Here is a 20,997-nt window from a genome sequence, read left to right as displayed (position 1 = left end):
TTCACACCTTCTTGAGTTTCTAGGTTTGGTGCCCATTACAACAGAAGAGAGAAATCAAACTGAAGCAGGCTATGGGAAGACTTCATCTTAAATAACCACCATGCTTATGAAACATCTGTTAAAGCAGTCCTAATTCCTTATATTCTTTCCATATTGTAATGTTACAGAAACTCCAAATTATAACAACATTGTATCACGAAACTCCTCACTTATGTTACAACATTTTCAATTTATTTTTCTGAGTGGAAAAATTCTTTCCAATACAAACTAAGTCTTAACAGAATTTAACATTAAAAAATACGTGGCTTACTTGCATTTGTGAAACACCATACATTTTATTTCCAGATGAGAAAAAATAAACAAGTTTATATTCTGAGAAAAGATAGGATTTCTTTTATACAGTAGTTCCTTTTATCTGTGAGGGAGAAGTTCTATGATCCCCAGTGGGTACCTGAAACCACGGATAGTACTGAACTCTATATCTACTTACTTGAACACAAGCACTACAATACTACAACAGTTAATCTGATAACTGAGATTGCTAGTAAGCGACTAAACAGGTGGTTAGGGTATAAAGTGTGGACGGGTTGGACAAAGGGATGATTCACATCCTGTGGGTGTTGGAGTAAGATTTCTTGAAATTTCATCATGCAACTCAGAACAGCATGTAATTAAAACTTATAAACTACTTCCGTAATTTTCCACTAACTATTTCTGAATTGCAGTTGACTATGGATAACTAAAACTGTAGAGAGCAAAACTGTGGAGGGTGGGGCTAGCAACTGTATCTTGAAATCCGTTAGCCAGAGCACAACAGTTTTTGGAGAGCTGAATTAACTAGGTTTTTCCTTTAATTGTTTAGTATCATAATAATGATACCTTTTGTTTGCATTAGAGTAGTTTCTTAACTTTTCTTAATCAACTATAACAACGTTTACTCTAAAGGTTATTAAATACAATAGTAATGTTATCTTTCAGGGATATTGGTGTTCACAGAAGCAGGAACTTTCTGAAAACTACTTTTGGAAACAGGCTATCAGACATTTAAATTCAAGTCTCCTTAAATTCTTCCATCCACAATGAAAAATTTGATAAAAAGAAATTTCTTAACCTATCATAACTAGTTAGCTTCTAACCCCAAATGACACATACCTACATGTAAGGTAGACACCTCAAATCCCTTTTAGCATAAAAAGGAATATTAAAATATCTCAAGGTAAAGGAGGAAATTCTCAATTAAAAACAAAGAGAAATTTACTCAGTTACATATATATCCCTTTATCATCAATGATATGTGAAGTGTTGGATGTTTAAGTTGAAAAATTACTTCAAATGTTTCTAAGTCAAGGGTATTTCCAACTCTTTTAAAATATTTTAAGAATTTCTTAGCAAATTAGAAACCACAAATCACATGTAATTTGAAGTTACAAAATATTATTTTTGCTTTTAATGACTGTTTTGTTACTTACTTGTTCTAAAGTATCATCTAACCCCATTTTCTTATTTAGAGCTTTATTACTTTCTTCTTCAGTTTGGTTCAAGAGTTCCTTGAGTGGTACCTACAATACAGAGGAAAGTGGGTTACATATGGCATATCTAATTACAAAGCTTGTCTCACGAGGTATCTACATATGATAGGAGGAACCACTTTTGGAGGAAAAAAGTGCATCTGTAATAGTTTGAATCTAAATTAACACACTAATCAATAAGAAATAAAACTTTTTAATGCAATTTTTATTACTATAGAATATAACTTGCTTTTGGTTTTGAATACATGCAAAATTCTAGATTTGCTTATCTATTCTGGAAATTCACTTATTATTTAAACATTTTATAAGTACACTTAGTTTAGTGCAGTCTTGAAAACAATTGTTTTACTCTTTATTCTCTTGTTGCATCATTTTCTCTTAATCTTTCTAAACTGTTTAGTCTTATCTGCTCATACTTCATTTCTTTTTCTTTTTTGCTATTCATTGTAACTCTATTATAATAGCAAAGACTAGAGCAGGGACTGGTTGGATAAGTCACACAACGGAGGACTCTGAGGCTGCAAAAGAAATGAGGAACATCTCAACATACTGTAGAGAGATCATTGGGGTGAATAAAGCAAGGTGGCTGTCCAGAAGCACTAAATGTTACCAGTTTATTTAAATAAGAGTATAAGTCAGGAACAGCCAGATGGGAGAGATACACAGAGCAAGGTATTTGGGAAGGGGCACGGAATTTTCATGTTCTCTGAGCTTTGCCATTCTCTCTGCATCTCCACATATTCACCAACCTATAAGCTCTTGCCTGCTTGGATTTATGTTTTTCTGCCATTTTCTTGATCTTATTTCAAAACAGCACTTCATTGCTTCTCATTATTATTACTATTTTTTAATGGATGTAAAACTTACACATTAAAATGGTTAAACTGAAATGTTAAAAATAAATAAATTTAATATAAAATTAACTTTCAACGTGTACAATCCAGAGGCATTTAGTAATTCACAATGTTGGTATAACTATCACTTCTAGTTCCAGAACATTTTCATCACTCCAAAAGAAAACCCTGTACATTATTGTTTTCAGTAGGCCTTTTAAAGTTATTGGTGAGTTTTAATTTGGGCTGCTCTGTTTGAAAATGTCCTCTTTAACTTTTCTCTAAATACTACTTATAAAAGCTGGCATGGTACCTTCTTGATGCTATTTCTATTTTTATTGTTCTATTATTATGTAAAGCAACTTCCAGAGATAAGTGAAAAACGTTATCTTCTTTTCTGAGCATACGTATTCTTTATGTAATGGATAATCTTTTCTACAGTGATTTAATTCAAATAATTATCTTAAACAAGTCATATCAAACTACTCAAAACAATGGTGAGTAAACTCTTTCTGGCTGGCTGCTTAACTATCTATCTGCTCATCTACCTATTAATTGCTTGAGAAACAATTCGGTAGAAGACTAAATGTTTACTGGGTGCATTTTTTAAAGTTGAAAGTGAGTCTAGCTTTATTTAATCAAAGTCTAACAATCAATAAACTGTAATCTCTGGGAAGGTAGGGGCTGTATCTTTCTGGGTATTTTATTTCTAGCACCTAGCTAAGATTAAATTAAATAAATAATTCTCAAGGGAAAAACACAGAACTTTAGAATTGGCTTTCTCATATTAAACAATTAAGTATTTTGGAAACTGACATTTTTGGAGGGCCATGAAAATACTGAAATTTGTACATAACTGAGAAGTTGCAATAGAAAAATTTAAAAATTTTCTTCCCTAAATTATATCCTTGGACATATTTAATTAGGTGCAGATTTCTCATGGTTAATTGCTGAGGTCTCATAATGCTCAATTATATTTCATGTTTCACATGTGTCTTTGTGCCTGAAACTCTTTCCTACATAAACCTTTCAAGATTCATTGCAGTTTTTCTATCTCTGTGGATGCTTTTCTCTCAGTTCTGGGAGGAACTAATCTTGTTACCACATCTTGTAAAGGTTTCTAATAAAGCACATTTTTTTTTTTTTTTACTGGTTAAATAGATAAAATGGGTAGAGAGGAAGAAAAGATATAATTCTCAGAGGATGGTACAATAGAGAGAACATTTCTACTACTAAGAAGAAAGAAGACAAAAACTTTCAGTGTTTTATTTCTATATTTAGTCCTGAGTAATAGACATGCTGAAGTTTAAACTTTTACTTACAGACACATAAAACAGATATCAATCATATAATCTGAAAACCTCTGAAGTACTCATGATTACTTACATAAACTTGAGCTCTGTATTTGACAAGGCAGTTGGCACCAGCTTCAGGATTAAACTTAATTTCAAAGTCATAACCTTTGGAATTCTCAGCACCCTTAGGGATAAGTTTTAATTTTCTAGCCAACTTGTGATACTCTGTTAATTGTGTTTCAATCTGTAAGATGAGAACACACACAAAAAAATGTTAGAAAAAAAAATAAACAGCCCCATTACAAATGGTTTCCAATCAGCATTTCTGTAATTTTACACAAAATTATGTTGTCTATATTTTTAGAAATTTAACTATTTAGTTTTTTAGTAAGAGTGGTAGTTTTAAAATATGAATATTTTATTCATACTAAATTTGTAGGATAATTATAAGACTATAATTAGTAAGCAATATGTTACTCTTCTTCCATTTATCTGAAAAGTAGTTTGGAAATAGAGTCCGCATATGAGTATTAACAAAAATTCACCCCCTTACTTAAAAATAACTTACAGAACCAGTAAGTAGAGCAAACATTAAGAAAAAATAGGAAGCAAACCAAACTGAGGTACAATCTAGTCAAATTATTGAAAACCAAAGATAGTATCTTGCCAATATTTTCTTGAGGATTTTCATTTCTGTGACATATATTTGCTCATCACCAGTACTTGAATATAAGCTCCATGAAAGCAGCTGAATTCCCAGCATCTAGAATAGTACTTGACATACAGTAGACACTTAATATTTCATTAAAGAAATAAATCTGCAAAGTCTAGGCAATTTATTTTCATACTGCTTCTACCATTTAATACATAGTTTCTCATTGCTGTTACCCATCTATAAAAATGAATATTATAAGTGAAAGGATACAATGACGAAAGTAACCATTTGCCATTTCTAAAAATTTATAAGCTCTACTTATTTATTAAATTTAAGACTTATTTTTTAAATTAGCAAATCTTTATTTTTAATACTCTTCTAAGGAGAGACAGAAACATAATCCTTTAAAATTTCTTTACAACTTCCTATGAACTACTTAAGAGTAAAAAATTATTTGGTATTAAGTATTCTTATGCTCAAATTCTAAAAGTGATTTTTAGTCCCAACTGAACTTGGTACTCCAAGGTTTAAAAATTTTAATGATATTTACATAATAAATTAATTTTAATCACTAAGTTCCTCCTCATCACTGAAATATGTGCTTTTCTTCACCCTTGGGCGTCTTGAATCATCGGATGTTGACGGCCCTCCTGAACTGGGTTTCCATTGTTTGTGTTCTTCTTCAATTTTGGCTTGCTGGAAAGCAATGGCCTGACTGAGGCTGTCAAGAGCTGGATCTTCCCCTTCATCTTCACTTTCTTCTACTTCGTCAATTTCTTCTTCTGGTTTGGGAATTTCCTTTTTTTCTTTTTCTCTTTGGAGGTTCACACTCTCCAAGCATATTTTTAGGACAGGTGTAACTTAAGTGCCCACTTTCCCCACATTCATAACACTTAGATTTATCAAAGTAGTTTCATCTTCGAATGAAGTCAGCTGCTCTTCCATTGTCAATAGCAATGCTTGCTTTTATCACTCTACCAAATAACTGTTTGTTGCTTATTGCCCTGGTACAGTTTTGTGTAGAGTCTTTATCCAAAAATAAATAAATGTAACACCTTTACTTTTCCTGGTATCTTTACCTTTCGTTATAGTAACCTTTACAACTTTGCTATATTTGGAAAATATCTGGTATTAGTCATTGTTGGTCAGGGAAAGGGTAAGTTGGATACATACACTATGCTTTTACTTGGGGTCAATTCACCACTCATTTCTTCAGGTGGGGCGGGCCCCGGAGATCGGAAGAGTGTGAGCCCTCGGCTCAGTTGGGGCTAAATCTCTACTAATCCTCGACCCTCGTAGTGGCATTGGCATCACGGTTACTAGGAAGGGTCAGGCGCCGCAGACAAGAAGGTAGCTGCAGCAAGCAACACTTCTTCCCGGCTCTCCTTAGACACAGGTGCTGCTTAGGATTTATTCTTAATGAATCAGGAAATTATCTCAACTACTACAATTTGTTATATTGTGGCTTTCTAGGGACTACTAAGATTTGTAGGTCTATTTGTCCTTGTACTAAATGGTATTAGGGGTAGTTTCTTCTGTTGTTTTCTAGCATTTCATTTATCTGATGAAAACAGCTTTCACAAGTCCATGTACTGTATCATGCCTAACTGCAGGGAGAGCAAATATGTGGTACACATGTCTCTACTTTCTCCATCCCACAACCACTTCAGACAGTGAAAACTGATCACCTCTTTCCTGGTGAATCTAGATGCACTCTCAATGTTTATCTCAACAAAGAGCCCAGAAGGCTACCATCAGTCAGAGGTAGCATACAGAATAAGCATTAGTTCAGAAAAAAAAAATGGTGAATGAAATATGTATATTGAACTTTTGCATTCTGCCACCTTTCTATACTCTCTCTCTTATCCACTACCCAAGTGCTTTGTTCTTAGTGTCTATGGATCTACTCTGGCTCCTCATTAGGCCAGTGCTTACCTACTTCCCCGATAATTTTTCTCTTTCAGCTTGGTCCTCCAATCAAAAGTAGCACTCTTTTTAGTATAGCTAGTTAAACTCAAAGTTTACGTAGTCCAGAGATTCCTAACTTCTCCTTTCTGACACAGTGTTCAAGAGATAAAATATACTCATTAATAACTGTTGAAGTAACTCATTTCAGATTCACAAATCTAGTCTAATCAAACTTTATTTTGTAAATAAGGAAAACAAAGCTATGAGAAATTAGATGACGAACTTAAGTGACACAGGCATGAGGTAGCAAATCCAGGGCTAAAACACAGGCTTACCAAATTCTATGTTCAAAAACTTTAGGGATCACCACAACAGGCTATTTCTTTTAAATGCACACTTTTCTCCTTAATACACAAAGACAGAGATTACCTAGAGTGTTAGGAGGATGAGGGAGTACAGATGGTTAAGGCCAAAAAAAGGAGGTAGTGCTTACTTCTCATACTGAACTATCTATTCCATATTAAGAATTACATATTTTTTAATAATGCAACTATTAAGAAACTTATTTAGAAACTATTTGCACTATACTTATAATGTACTTTATAATATGACCAGGATGAAAAAGCAGTATTTCCCCTTAGGAAAACATAACTGCCTTTGAGTTACTTTCTCATTTTAACAGTGGTGATAAATATGTAAGAAATATTGTTCTAAGGAAAGCACTAGAAGTAATATAATAAAACAATGCCATTACTTTTGGACCAAAAAATAGAAACTAATTTTTATTAGTGATATTTAAATTTCAGAGCTACACCTACACCAATAAACAAATATTAACTCTAAAAATACTGCCTGACTGGTGTGGCTCAGTGAGTTGGGTATCATTCTGCAAACTGAAAGGTTGCCACCTCGATTCCCAGTTGGGGCATGTGCCTGGGTTGAGGGCCAGGGCCCCAGGTAGAAGCATTCAGGAAGCAATGGACCATGTTCCTCTGGTACATGGATCATTCTCTCCCTCCCTTCCCCTCTCTCAAAAAACAAACAAAATCCTTCAAACAAACAAACAAAAAAAAAACAACAAACCGCTGAAAATACTAGTATAAAAAACTTCAAATCGAAACTTAAGTATAGGACTTCCAGCAAAGATGGAGGCCTAGACAGACACATTATGTCTCCCTCCACAACTAAGAAGGAATACAACTAACTCAAAACTAGAGACAACCAGAAGTTCCAGAAGATATAAAGAAGAAATATTCACCCAGACAAGTAAGAGGGGCAGAGAGGAAGCAGTGTGGTGGTGGTGGCGGCAGCAGCAGCAGCAGCAGCAGCAGCAGCCCAACAGAAAGCACAGTCACATGTTTTAAAAAGTAAGGAGAGACACTGGGGAAGCGCTCCCAGGCCCAGACCAGACTGTGCAGCTACGTTCCAGCGCCGGGGAAAATCAAGCCTTATTGCTTCTGACTGTGCAAACCAGTGGGGACTGGGGTGGAGGAAGAAACTGCCAGTCTCAGTAGAGTCCCCTTGTTTAAAGGGCCCCCATGGTCCTAGTATAGCCACAGACCCACCCACTCTGGGAATGACGGCCAGGGCAACAGCAAGAGAGACACCAGTTCCATACTGAAGTGGAAGAAGTGCCTGGAAAAGGGGCGAGTGCTGAGAAAGTGGCATTGTTCCCTTTCAGACCTTCCTCCCCCAGCCCCCCCCCCACAGCACCACAACATGGTGGAACGGGTTGCCCTGTACTGATGAATATCTAAGGCTCGCCCCTCACAATGTAACAGGTGTGACAGCTCTACCTAAGAAATAGAGGCAAAGAAACACAGGAGCCTATCAAGATGAGGAAACAAAAGTATAGCACAAAAGAGGGAACAGATGAAGGTTCCAGTGGGAGAACTAAGCAGTGAGGAAATAGCCAACCTAACAGATGCAGAGTTCAAAACTTTGGTGATAAAGATGCTCACAGGCTTGATAGATATGCTTAAATACGGCAAATGCATAAGGGAAGAAGTGAAGGCTATGCTAAATGAAATGAAGGAAAATCCACACAAAACCAGTGGTAAAGGTAAGGAATCTGGGGATCAAATGATTTGTTACATATGAAAAAAAAAGTCAACCAGTACAGAATGAGGAAGCAAGAATTGAAAAAATTAGGAGAGGCTTAGGAACCTCTGGGACAATTTTAAACATGCCATATCCAAATCATAGAGGTGCCAGGAGAAGAGGAAGAGCAAGAAACCGAAAGCTTATGTGAAAAAATAATGAAGGAAAACTTCCCAAATTTGGCAAAGGCAACAGACATACAAGTCCAGGAAGCACAGAGTCCCAAACAAACTAGGCCCAAAGAGGACCACACCAAGACACATCATAATTAAAATGCCAAAGGTTCAAGATAAAGAGAGAATCTTAAATGCAGCAAGAGAAAAGCAGAGTTACCTACAAAGGGTTGCCTATAAGACTATCAGCTGATTTCTCAAAAGAAACTTTGCAGGCAAGAAGGGACTGGCAAGAAGTATTCAATGTGATGAAAAGCAAGGACCTACAACCAAGACTACTCTATCCAGCAAAGCTATCATTTAGAATGGAAGGGCAGATAATGTGCTTCCCAGACAAGGTAAAGCTAAAGGAGTTCATCATCACCAAGACATTATTATATGAAATGTTAAAGGGATTTATTTAAGAAAAAGAAGACCAAAACTATGAAAATTAAAATGACAACAAACTCACAACTGTCAACAACTAAATCTAAAAAATCCAAACAAAATCCAACTAAGCAAACCAGAATAGGAACAGAGTAGTAGGTATGGGGATCATTTGGAGGGTTATCAGTTGGGAGGGGGAAAGGGGAGAAATGGGGAAAATGGTGCAGATATTAAGGAGCATAATTGGTTGGTACAAAATAGACAGGGGGAAGTTAAGAATATTATAGGAAAAGGTGAAGCCAAAGAACTTATATGCATGACCCATGGACATGAACTAAGGGATGTGGGATTGTTGGATGGAAAGGGAGTACCTGGCAGAGGGGAGGGAGCAAAGGGAAAAGAAATTGGGACTACTGTAACAACATAATCAGTAAAAATATAGTTTAAAAAAATTTAAGTCTGACACTCTGAAAAACAGAGGCTTTTAAAGACATGCTTTCTTTTCCTTTCCTTAAAAAAAAAGTTCTATATAAGTTTTCTTAGTAATGCAAATAGAGTATATAGCAGAAAAGACTGCTGTGAAACTGATAGATAAAAGGTCCGTAGATAACCTGTTAATTTATTATATTGTTTTAGAATACATTAGTGCCATGTCCATTATAATGCTGAATCATTAAAAGTTCATGTATAGTGAATATTACATGTGCAAAAGTAAGACAGAAGTATAGAACATTTATAAGATTGCCAACAATAATAAGGATAAATTTTGTCTAGAAATCCATATGGTGAGTAAGCCCACTTTCTCAACAATGCTGGCTGAAATATCATGTACTACCTATATGATTAAAAGGAAGTCAAATAATTTGGTTTTGATGGAGATCACTAGTGATCACTATTAGTGAATCTGATAGAAACTTCTGAATCCTCTTATTGCATCTGCCAATGCTAAGTCATTTCTATTCTCTTGACCTCTCTGGATAGTCCTGAGTTTCCTCTTAGGCATCTCTTAAAGAATCTTTATCCACTCCAAGATGTGTTCCCAGAGCTACCACTGTTGGCTTCAATCACAACATTGCTGTATACAGATTTTTACCAAATTTACATTACAAAGCCAGATGGTCCAGACCCATATAACAATAGCCTATTAAATATTTTCACTTGGATGCCCAACGAACACAACAGGTCCAGCAGACCATCCCCATTCCTGACTAGCGATTACTCTTTTATTTCCAGAGTGAGTGGTACTACTACTTGCTCAATCACCCAAGCCAGACACTGTGACTGCTTCTCCTTTCTTTTATTGGGTCATTTTATGCTTCCTCCTAAATAGTCATAATCTACCCTCTTTGAATCTCCATTAGCATTATCCAAATTCAGCTTGTAATGACTTACCACATTACTGCCCCAGATTATTTGACTGCTTCTGCTACTTTCCAATCCATTTTTCACATTACCAAAGCTGATATTTTTCTGAAATGTGATATCTGTTTAAAAATTTAGATTTTTTCAGAATAAAGTCCAAGCTTCTATATTTGAAAAGAGTCTTCACTGTCTGTTTCATGCTCATCTCTTGAGTCTCATCTGTTGCCATGCCCCGATCCCTTGCTATTAAGCACCTGCATATGAAATGCTTAGAATAGCAGAGTGCATCATGCTACTGTCTCTCCATATATTGTTTGCTGACTGCCCCTACCCTTGTCATGCTAACTCTTCCTTACACTTCCCAATTCAGTTCATATGTCACCTCTTCAAAGGAAGCCTTTCTAAAAGCCACCACAGCTACCCTGGCCAGTGTGGCTTGGTTGGAGCATAGTCCCATGTACTGAAAGGTTGCGGGTTCAATCCCTGGTTGGGGAGCCTACGAGAGGCAGCCAATTGGTGGCTTTTTCCCTTTCTCTCCCTGCCTCCCCTTCCTCTCCCTCTAAAAAGAGATGAAAAAAAAAAGTCCTTGGGTGAGGCTAAAAATATAAATAAAAATAAAAAATCCCCACCATATCCATCTCCCTACATAATGCACACTAAATCTGGGTTAGGTATACTATATGCTTCCTTAGTACCCTATGTAAATACCTATTAAGAGGTCTGACCTCATGGTAGAAAAATATAAAAAACAATAGGTCAGAAGTTTCTTGAGGGGAGAATTCATGTCTTTTTGTCTTTATTTCTTCCATGCCCAAGATGATGAGTTATAAATAACAGATGTTAAATGTTTTGGTCGTGAACAGGTCAATTAAGAGGCGACTGCTATCACTTTATAGAATAAAAGGCATGGTACTTAAAAAAGAATTATTCTCATGGCCTGAGGAACTTTCTTGCTTATGTTTTTGTTTACTGTTTGAAAATGAAGTCTACCTTAATGTAACTGAGAGAAACTGGAATATTACCGAATTGACATAAAGGGATGAGTGTGTTTCACTAAACTGTCAATGCTAAAAAATTTTACCTCTTTAGCCAATTTATTCTACAGTCAGTTCTTAAGTAGGACACATCTTAACAAAGGTCTGCTCTAGTAAGCTGCCACTCTGGAAATACTACGTACCGCCTCTTTGCCTCTGGCATATTTTAGCTCCTCATTCCACAACTGCTGTTGTTCATCCTCCAGGTCCTTGGTTAATTTATTAATGGTCTGCTGCAATTCATTTCTTTCATGATTTATTCTCTCAATGTCTGCAACTGAGTACTTCTGGTTATCAACAATATTCTGTAGTCGAACATTCTCCTGTTTCATTGTTCCACATTCTAGTTCTGCATTGAAAAAAAAAATCTGTTAAATTCTTACAATTCCTAGAAAAAATTATGCCATTATTTAAACAGACTTGATTAAGGTGTCCAAAATTTCAAGTTATATACATTTATAATTTTCTCTTTTGGATAATTCTGTTTGATAACATTCTTGAAAGATGATAAAGTTTTATATGAAACTTATTTCCCTATTGTCATGCTATGGTTTTCAGAAACTGCTACATGAAATAAAAATATGACCCCACACATAATGATTACAGTTGAGAATTGTTACACTTAAAAGGGATAGTCTATCAATGTTCAGTTCAAATGCTTTTAATATCCCTATACAATTTTCTGCAATAAGCCAGAAGACCCACAACTTTTTCACAAAAACATTTGTATTAAAATGTATCAGTTTTTTCTTATTTCATTATATTTCAGTGGTTTTATCAGATATTAAGTAATCATAGTGATCAGGCTCTTGCTTTGTCTATTTACCTAATGTAATCGAGAATGATTACATTGTACCAAGAAAATATGGGATATACAAACAGCAAATCATTATGTAAAGGAGGAGAAGTGATAAAATTTAAAATATTCTGGGTTATATTGCATAGTGTTTTCTAACCTTCTGTGATTCATTGCTTATAAAAAATATGACAGCTTTTTAAAGTAGGCTGGGATAAATGGATAAGAATGCTAATGACTGGAGAGGCCAAGAGAAATCATCCTAAGGGTTGAGAGGATCCAGATCTTGGCTTTGTTATAATCTATTTTTAGCACTGTTGTTAGCGCTGCACCTGAACTCCTAATAAATTAATGGTTGCCATAAGTAAAATTTTATGCAAAATAAGATCTCAGATCTTCCCGAAATATTGTTCCCCAGGTTTTCCCCATTGCTCTCACTTCCTTTTGGTCACAAAACAACCTGAAATGTACAGTACCTGTACAGTCTCATTCACTTTTGGACATGAGTGGTTATACATAATCAACAAAGTTAAAATACTCAGAATGAAAACATTTTGGATTAAGACTTATCTAATAATTGTCTCGAACTAAACCACCTGGGATGGCAAATGGTTGCTGAAGTATTTCTCTCTCACTCAGTTTGCAATTACTGGAAAAAATAATTCTCACTCACAAAAAGAGGAAGTATGAAAATTCTCTTGATTAAACACCAACAAAGAAGATAGAGTATTAGTATTATAAAGAATTGCTTTAATTGCATGACAAACATTGCTATAGTAAGAAATTAGTCTATGATTCCTTGTCATGATGGATAACAAATATTAGGGACCAAGTATAAAACTATTCAAAGAGTTGATTCAGAGCAAATCTAATATTATATACAATCAGAATATTTGGGGGAAAAAATGACTCAGCCAATACCCCTGATAATTATTATCTTTGACACATGGTCAATATTCCACAGGGTAAGAATTAAATCAGGATGACAGCTAAGGGGATGGGGGTAAGTGATGGAGAAAAAAGGAAAAAGGACTCATGGACATGGACAACAGTGTGGTGATTGGGGGGAGAAGAAAGAGGGTATAAGGGGAATAAATAGTAATTAAAAAGATACAATAAAACAAAGCAAAACAAAAGTTAAATTAAATATCCTAAGGACAATCTACACAACTCCTATGCGGGACAGACACAGCCTGTAAAATCCAAAAAGAATAAAATAGAAGCAGGCAAAGACCTGAGAAAATAGTATAGTAGGTCCATATAGTTATTTATCTTATAACTGCCATCCAGTGGCCCTGTGATTTGTAGATAACTTCCTTTGCTCTTCTTCTGGCACTAGGGAAGTATTGATCAAATCATGTACAATAGTATTTTCAGTGTTTCATAATTAAGATTGATGTGTTTATGAAAACAGCGTTAGGAACACACAAGCTATAAGTAAACTTTTTGTAGTTGGGCTCCTGCTTCATAAGAATTGTAGTATCTGCATTTTTTCCTCATGTTTTTTTGCCAGCTTAAGCTGCTGAGTAGGAAGTAGTGATAGAGGATAAAAGAATTATAGTGCACTGAGGCTAGCAGTGATTTAGGAATTTGGTTATTAATAACAAGGTGGAATAGAACATATATTTATATGTAGGCAGCATATTTCTTACCTTAGGTTCCTCTTGGCTTCAAAAAGCCAGGTGCCTGAAAACATGTTAGAAGGTATAGTAGGCTGAAGAATGGCTAGCCAGATATGAAACCCTGGTGTCTATAAACATCTTTTTTGGAAAACAGGATTTTTTGCAGATGTGATTAAGTTTAGTATTTTGAGAAGAGATTACCCTGGGTTATCTATTTGGGTCCTAAATGCTATAAAACATGTCCTTAAGGATAGAGGCAAAGAGAAATTAACACACACAGAAGAGAGACAGAGCCCTAACTGGTGTGGCTCAGTGGATTGAGTGCTGGTCTGCAAAACAAAAGGTTACTGTTCGATTCCTGGTCAGGGCACATGCCTGGGTTGTAGGCATGTGAGAGACAACCAACTGATGTTTTCTCTCCTTCTCATTCTACCCCCTTCACCTCTTTCTAAAATAAATAAATAAAATCTTTAAAAAAATAGACAGACACACAGGGAAGGCAATGTGAGAATGGAGGCAGATTGCGGTGACATGGCCACAAACACTGAAATGCTATCAGACACCAGAAGCTGGAAGAGACAAGGAATGGATACCCCTCCATGGTTCTTGGAGCAAGTTGGTCCTGCTGGATTTTGATCTTCTAGCCTTTAGAACTGTGAATAAATTTCTGTTGTTTTCAGCCACCAAGTTTGTGGTAATTTGTTACAGCAGCCTCAACAAACTAATACAGAAAGCACTGAAAACCTGGTAGGCTGTTTAGCCATTTATCATTAAAGGAAAAAAGATATGGATGACAAAGATTTATCTATATATGTGATAAATCCCACACAGGTCCCATTCCAGGGTGAATGATCTCTTTTAGAATTAGTTGTGCTTACCTATTCTAGAAATATCTTCATCAAGACCATTCAGTTTCTGGTCAAGAATGGCTGAATGAGACTCCAAATTGCTCATGTATGCCTGATATTTCTGAACATCTGCTTGTAAGGAAGCTTTCAGTTTTCTTAATGTCTCTAAACGATTCTTTAAAAGGAAAGAATATTAAATTAGTTATTCTCATCAATAATAATTCTATACTTTACTTGAAAGTAAAGCAATATTACTTAAATTCATCTTAGAGAAATGTAAGTTTCTCTTTCATTTTTAGAGGGAGTCAGGGAACTTTACTGTTTTTATGTAATTAAGCTGTATTTTTTTTATGAAATCAGTTTGGGATAGAAAAAGTCAAGAGTCAGAATGAAAAAGCACATACATTTAGAATCTGATATTTTACATAACAGTCCAGGAGCTTCAATAGTACACAAAATAAAATTAGATATCTGAATACTATCATTTAGCTTTTAGAAAGTCCCTAGAATATAGTATAATAATATAAACACTTTCATTACCATTTCTTTCCCATTAACTACAAAACTCAGGACTTGTAAATAAATAGTACTCCCTAGAGGTGTATAACATGGGGACCTGGCTCAAAATCTTTTCGGTCTTATGTAAATAGGTAAGACTCTTTCATCATATTCTGAACATCATTAGTCCAATACTGACAGACCACAAGGGAAAGCAAAACTTCGGAGACACCGAATGTATTTTCATTGGGAGTTCTGTCCTATAAAAAAATCTTACTTTTAATAAGTTTATTCTGTTAATCTATTTAAAAAAAATTTATTAGCTGGCATTCAACAAGGAGATGCAATAGTCCAAAAAAGCTAAGTAAGTGTATTGAAGAAAAACATGTTTACTAACCGGTTCTTTTTCTCTTTCTTGTTCCAATCTTGCAATCTGTTCATCCAGTGCTTTGTTTTTTGCTGCTAATGATTCCAGCTTGAAAGCATCTACATTAAATAAATCCTCTGGAGACAAAACCCAGAAACTTAATAAGATCTCAGATCTGCCTGGAACATTGTTCCCAGGTTTTCCCCATTGCTCTCTCACTTCCTTTTGGTCTCTGGCAAAACACTGTCCGTGAAAGACATCCACCTTCTTTAAAATAGCAAATGGTTCTCCTTTCTCCACTGCACTCTTTACCTCCTTGTCCTGCTCTATTTTTCTGCATAAGACTTAACATCATTCACTTATAGTTGTTCATTTGATTAGTCTCTGTCTAAAAGAACATAAGCTCAAACAGCAGGAATTTTTATCACTTATTCATTACTGTATCCTTAGTGCCTAAATGGTGGCTGGCACAGAACAGATACTAAATAAATAGTATTTGAATAAATACAATTTATGATTAACTAATTTTAAAGAGAAATACCAAAGGACTCAACAGATGCTTTCTTAGATCACTATGAATTTTCCTCTTTTAAAACATCATTTACCTTGCTCCCTTTCTCATGTGGAAAAGCTGAAATTGCCCTGGTTATTCTTCAGGAAGGTACATCCCATGGGAACATAAGGGACTGCTTTCACCTTTTCTGCTGACAGTGCCAGGGCAATATTCTCCTGTTTTGATTGATTTTATTGCCTTTGGAGGAAGAGCTATACACAAATCGATCTATTTCACCGACTACCCTGGCATTTTATATACAAAGCTATTTCAATAAAAGAAACAAAAAATGTAAAACTATACCTCTGAAGCATTTTAGAGTTAGCCAGTAAGTACTGAATGTCACTAGATTATAGCTCAAAGGAAACATTTTTTTTTGAAATATAATGGTCATTAACTTTCTGTCGCCAATTTTTAAAGCAACTTTACGTCTTTTCACTAATTGGTGCTTTAATTTCTCAAATAGTTAAGCAAGGATATCACAGAAATATTATCCTCCAAGAGGAATAACATTTGCTGATTGTCTTCTGTGCTCCTGGTAGTGTGTTTGATACTTTATGTACATGGCCATCTACTTTTACAAAACTTTGTTAAGAAGTAGTTTGTTAAGGTCATAGAGCCAGTAAGAGGCAATGCCTCAGGTCTAACTACAACACGAGTATTCTTTTTGTTCAATTGTTACTTCTCTTCACCAAAAAAAAAAAAAAAAAAAAAAAAAAAATCAATGAAAATAGAAATCAGTAAGCAGCCAAATTAATTTAAATTGAGTAGCTTATACAAACATTGGGTATGGTAAGCCAAGCTACAACTCCATGGGCTGAGTTAAATAAACGACCAAAAGCAAATACACTAGAAATGAGAACACTTACTCAGCTTTGACTGCAACTCTGCATTCATCTCCTCAAAGCTGTCGGCACCAGTCATGAAACTCTCATAGCATTTTATGGTGTAGTCCAAAAACAACTGATTGGGTTAAGCAGATTTAAAAACAAAGCCATGATTCTCTATTTAATTTGTTTCACTTTTCTAAGTGGAAGTTTAAATTTGAATTAAAAAAAAAGTCAAGAATTCTAAGTAGCTATATGAACTCCTATAAATGAGACACAAATCTGGGACATATTATTAATTATGCTGCACATATTTTTCTGCTACTTCTAATACTGAGAATGAAAAAAACACAAATTAAATTTGGATAAGGATGGTTATTTAATAAACAGTAAAAACAAAACAAAACATACCTTCAGAATTTGCAAAGGTCATACAAGGAAGTTTATTAATCCGTCATAAAATTCACCATTCAACATAAAGTATACAAACTTGTTTATATTTAGGGATAATCTACTTTATTAAAAATTAAATGAATCATTAATCATGTAAGTCCAATTAAACTCACACGGTCTAGTTGTGAAAACCAGAAATTAATAAAGGCTATAATTACATTGTAACTTCAGGCTAAAAAATGGCATGATTAGTATAGCTCTAAACAGTAGAATACCATCATTGTTAACATTTATCCAGGAGAAAGTAACACTATATTTTGCAGTTATAAGTTGTTTTGGTCACGAAGAATGCATAATTTGTTAGAATGTAAGCTTAGATAAAGTAAATATCCCTTAAGACAAACCAATTCCCTTTCTACTGATTCTGTGCTTACTAAGCAACCTTCTTGCTATTCAGTTGATATAAAAGGAGTATTCTGAATAGGCAGTGTACATATTCCTGTAACTAAAAAGGTGTATCACGTGGTAAATTAATACATTTTAATTTTACGTCAAATAAGTCTCTTGTGAATTCAGTAAGAATGAATCTATTTCCTTAAGCTCAATCAAATTTGATTTTTCACATTAAAAAAAAACTTTAAGGACCCACAAAGCAGAAGCTCAGAATTTGGTCAAATTAAATACTTTGATAACTCTTTAAAACTAGCACTTTGTAGCTAACAAAGTGCTTCTCAACATATCAACATCTGTAACAATAGCTAAAATAGCAAGGATTACTTTTATTGGTTTAACCATTAAAATAAATATCAAAAATTTAATATTTGAATTTACATTTGGGCAAAATCTGAGGTACTAATAAATCTAGTCCAGTACACATACCGCAAATTGAGAGAATTTTCTTCCTACCTGCTTCTCCAGCAGGGATAACTGAAGTAGTAAAGGGGCAAGGTTTTGGTTTAAAAAAAAAAGCAATGATATCATGTCAGTCATTTGATACATCTTTGGACTATTTCCCAGGTAGTAATAAAAAAGATGAGTCTAAGTTATTTCCACTTTCTATGACAAATGCTCCAAAGAGTAAAGATAAGAATTAGAGCAGATAATGGGATAATGGTTTTCTTCTTAGGGACCTACATGGTGAGAGGTGTTTTGCATATGCCATGGGACATTAATGTTTAATTTCAACATTATAAATATATTCCTGAGAGCTGTTTGCTCCATTTGTAGTCATGAATTTGTGTGTTTTAGGAAATAGGTTTGGGCTAGTTACATATTTTTGGCTTTAATAAAGTGTGGTTTGGAAAGCAATTTTGATTATCTGTTTACTTTTGGAAGTGGTAACTCTAAGTAGCGATATGCCTAACTAAAAAAGCCAAAATAAAAGAAACAAACCGCTCCCCTGCCCCAATATTTTAACACCCAATCTATTATGCTTTGTATTGACAAAAAATTCTATTAAAATAATGCTGCCTTACTGATATCTTTTTTTTAAAAGATAGAAAAAGAAATGTTAAATGTATAAACAATAACATGTCATGATTTAATTCCAATTGCCTTGTATTTTTTATTTACTTAATGTTTTCAAGTTTCTTTGCCTCACTAGTTTCAGGAAGTTACAACTTTACTCTAAGAGTAAATTCATTGACTAATTAAAAAAACAAATCAATTTTAGAAGTTTTTTAGTAAGCAAAAAGACAAGCTCTACAAAAGAACATACTTTTAGTTAATAATATTAAGATAACGCTAATGTTTTTGGTAATAAGGTACCTTATTATACATAATTCCATCTTCAGTTTCTTCTCCCCAAGGTTGACCATCATCAAATAAAGGTGAGCTTTCTTTCATGGCAGTATGTAACTAATTAGTACACAAGCAACATATGAGAAAAACACATGGCTCTCAGGCCTGGCAATGGTTTTCAGTATCACTTTTAGATTCATATATATCACTGCATACTTGAAAGTGTCTCCAGAGATTATTTAATTGAGCTTTAAAACACAATCCTTTAGATATTTTAGTAGCTAAATCCCTTAGGATTAAAAAAGGATGGATTCCATATTCAGTTCTATTCTATAGAGAAAAATATGCTGATCTTTACACTATTAACCAACTGAGAGTAAATACATACATTTAATGCAACTCTGAGAATCCAAAACATTAAAGGTGAATAATAATTATTTCTCTTTTATATGAACTCAACCTTGGTGCTCAAATGTATCTACTGACTCCTTCAGCATGTATGAATAAAAAATTTAGATTGAATTTTATAATATAAAATCTTTCTTTTTTAAAAAATTTTATTTTTTTAAATTGCTGTTCTATTAGTTATCCCATTTCCCTCTCTGTTGTTCTCCCCTGTCCTGCCCACGACCCTTCTCCCACAGCCATTAAAATTACAAATGTTTAAACTTCAAAGTGATTACAGATAATAAATTATAGCAAAATATTCAGATGCTTATAATTTCTAAGCTAAAGAAAAAATGGCAAAAGGTTTTTAAAGGTTTTTGGAACACTTTTTATAACTTGTTTTAAAAATAGTCTTTTATAATAAAAACATTAGAAAATTTAAATGGAATTATTATAAAATGTGAAGATAAAAATGCACACCTAGTATACAGAACATTAAGCTTCGAAGAAAAGGACTATGCACATCAGGAGTGTAAAAGAAAAATGTGGTTTCTGCTGAAAATATTTCATTAAATTTTCTTATCATAGGGCTCAATACAAGACTCCTGGGTGGGGAGTCTCATTGATTCTTAAATTGCTATATTCAGTTTTGTCGCCTGGAGGCATCTTAAGAGCTCATTTGCTAATAGAAGTCACAACAGGTGTTCCAGATTTCCTGTAATAACTGTGAAAATGCTACCTCCCAATCACATAACAATGACATAAGTTGCTTAGGCAAAAAAAAGAGTAAAGTGTTCTAGCAACAACAGAGGTATTTGGTAGTGGGACCAGAGAGGTGGTTACCCAATGTCCATGGGTATCACTGAGGAGAAACAAATTGAATACATAAGTGCTATATATAAAGTTCAATAAAACTTCAGTTGTATTAATAAACTATGGTTTTGGATCTCTACTCCTATTTAACAATCGGGTGTGTTGAACGTAGCAGAATGTCTACTGGGTCAAAATCCATCCACCCCAATACCTGACTACATCTAGTTAAGAGCAGGCTGATGGAGGGAGATCAAAGATGGCGGAGGAGTAGGTGGAAGCTACACTAACCTCCTCTCAGGACCAATCTGGAATTACAACTTAATTGTAGAGAAATCATCTGGAATAACCAACTGAACACTAGCTGGAGAGAAGCCTGTAACCACAGACAGACAGAAAACGCTGCTTCATCACATCGTGACTGACCAGAAGTGCGGAGACACCAAGGGCTGGCAGCTGAAGGAAGGAACTGAGAAACATCTCAGCAGCTGGGGGTTTCCCCTAAGAAGGGTGGGGTCTAAATCCCCAGCTGGGCTTCCCAGGCCACAGGAACAGAGCAGAAAATAAGGTAGCATCTAGCTTTGAAAAATGAAGAGCCCCGGAGGTTTTTTTTCCTGGCCTGAAAGAAATACCTGGAGATAAAGAGCTCTTAAAGGGATCACATTTGAAAATATACAGTACATATTGGCACCCACTTAATCTGGGCTCCAGCAGAGGGAGGGCAGAGAGGACTAGAGATGCTTAAGGAGAGTTTGGGGCGGTGGCTTTGAGGAGAGCTGAGGGAGCAGCTGACCAGGTCCCAGTGCTGACTTATTACACATACTGAAGGCAGATCACTACCCTCCAACTGGCATCAGCCTGAAGAGAAGAAATAGCCTGCTCACAGGAATTAATCTGCCCC

At 34.9% G+C, this 20,997-nt stretch overlaps 1 protein-coding gene and 1 pseudogene across 1 annotated transcript in view; both read right to left on the bottom strand.

The window, feature by feature from the left end:
- The window catches only part of NDC80 (NDC80 kinetochore complex component), a 46,984-nt gene that overhangs the window by 12,863 nt on the left and 13,124 nt on the right, over window positions 1–20,997 (bottom strand). Inside the window, exons 7-13 of the mRNA XM_090285142.1 lie at window positions 18,927–19,016; window positions 16,809–16,902; window positions 15,417–15,523; window positions 14,552–14,696; window positions 11,399–11,604; window positions 3,749–3,901; window positions 1,470–1,559 (exon numbers count right to left, since the gene is read on the bottom strand). Coding sequence (XP_090141268.1) covers window positions 1,470–1,559; window positions 3,749–3,901; window positions 11,399–11,604; window positions 14,552–14,696; window positions 15,417–15,523; window positions 16,809–16,902; window positions 18,927–19,016 — 885 coding nt within the window. The remainder of the gene's footprint in view (window positions 1–1,469; window positions 1,560–3,748; window positions 3,902–11,398; window positions 11,605–14,551; window positions 14,697–15,416; window positions 15,524–16,808; window positions 16,903–18,926; window positions 19,017–20,997) is intronic.
- LOC150002821 (zinc finger CCHC-type and RNA-binding motif-containing protein 1 pseudogene) lies at window positions 4,877–5,520 on the bottom strand (annotated as a pseudogene).

Source organism: Furipterus horrens, unplaced genomic scaffold (genome assembly GCF_987537825.1).
Source record: "Furipterus horrens unplaced genomic scaffold, mFurHor1.1.pri manual_scaffold_8, whole genome shotgun sequence".
NCBI classification, from domain to species: Eukaryota; Metazoa; Chordata; class Mammalia; order Chiroptera; family Furipteridae; genus Furipterus; species Furipterus horrens.
The sequence above is the reverse complement of the archived record's forward strand: the minus strand, read 5'-3'. Positions and strand labels throughout refer to the sequence as shown.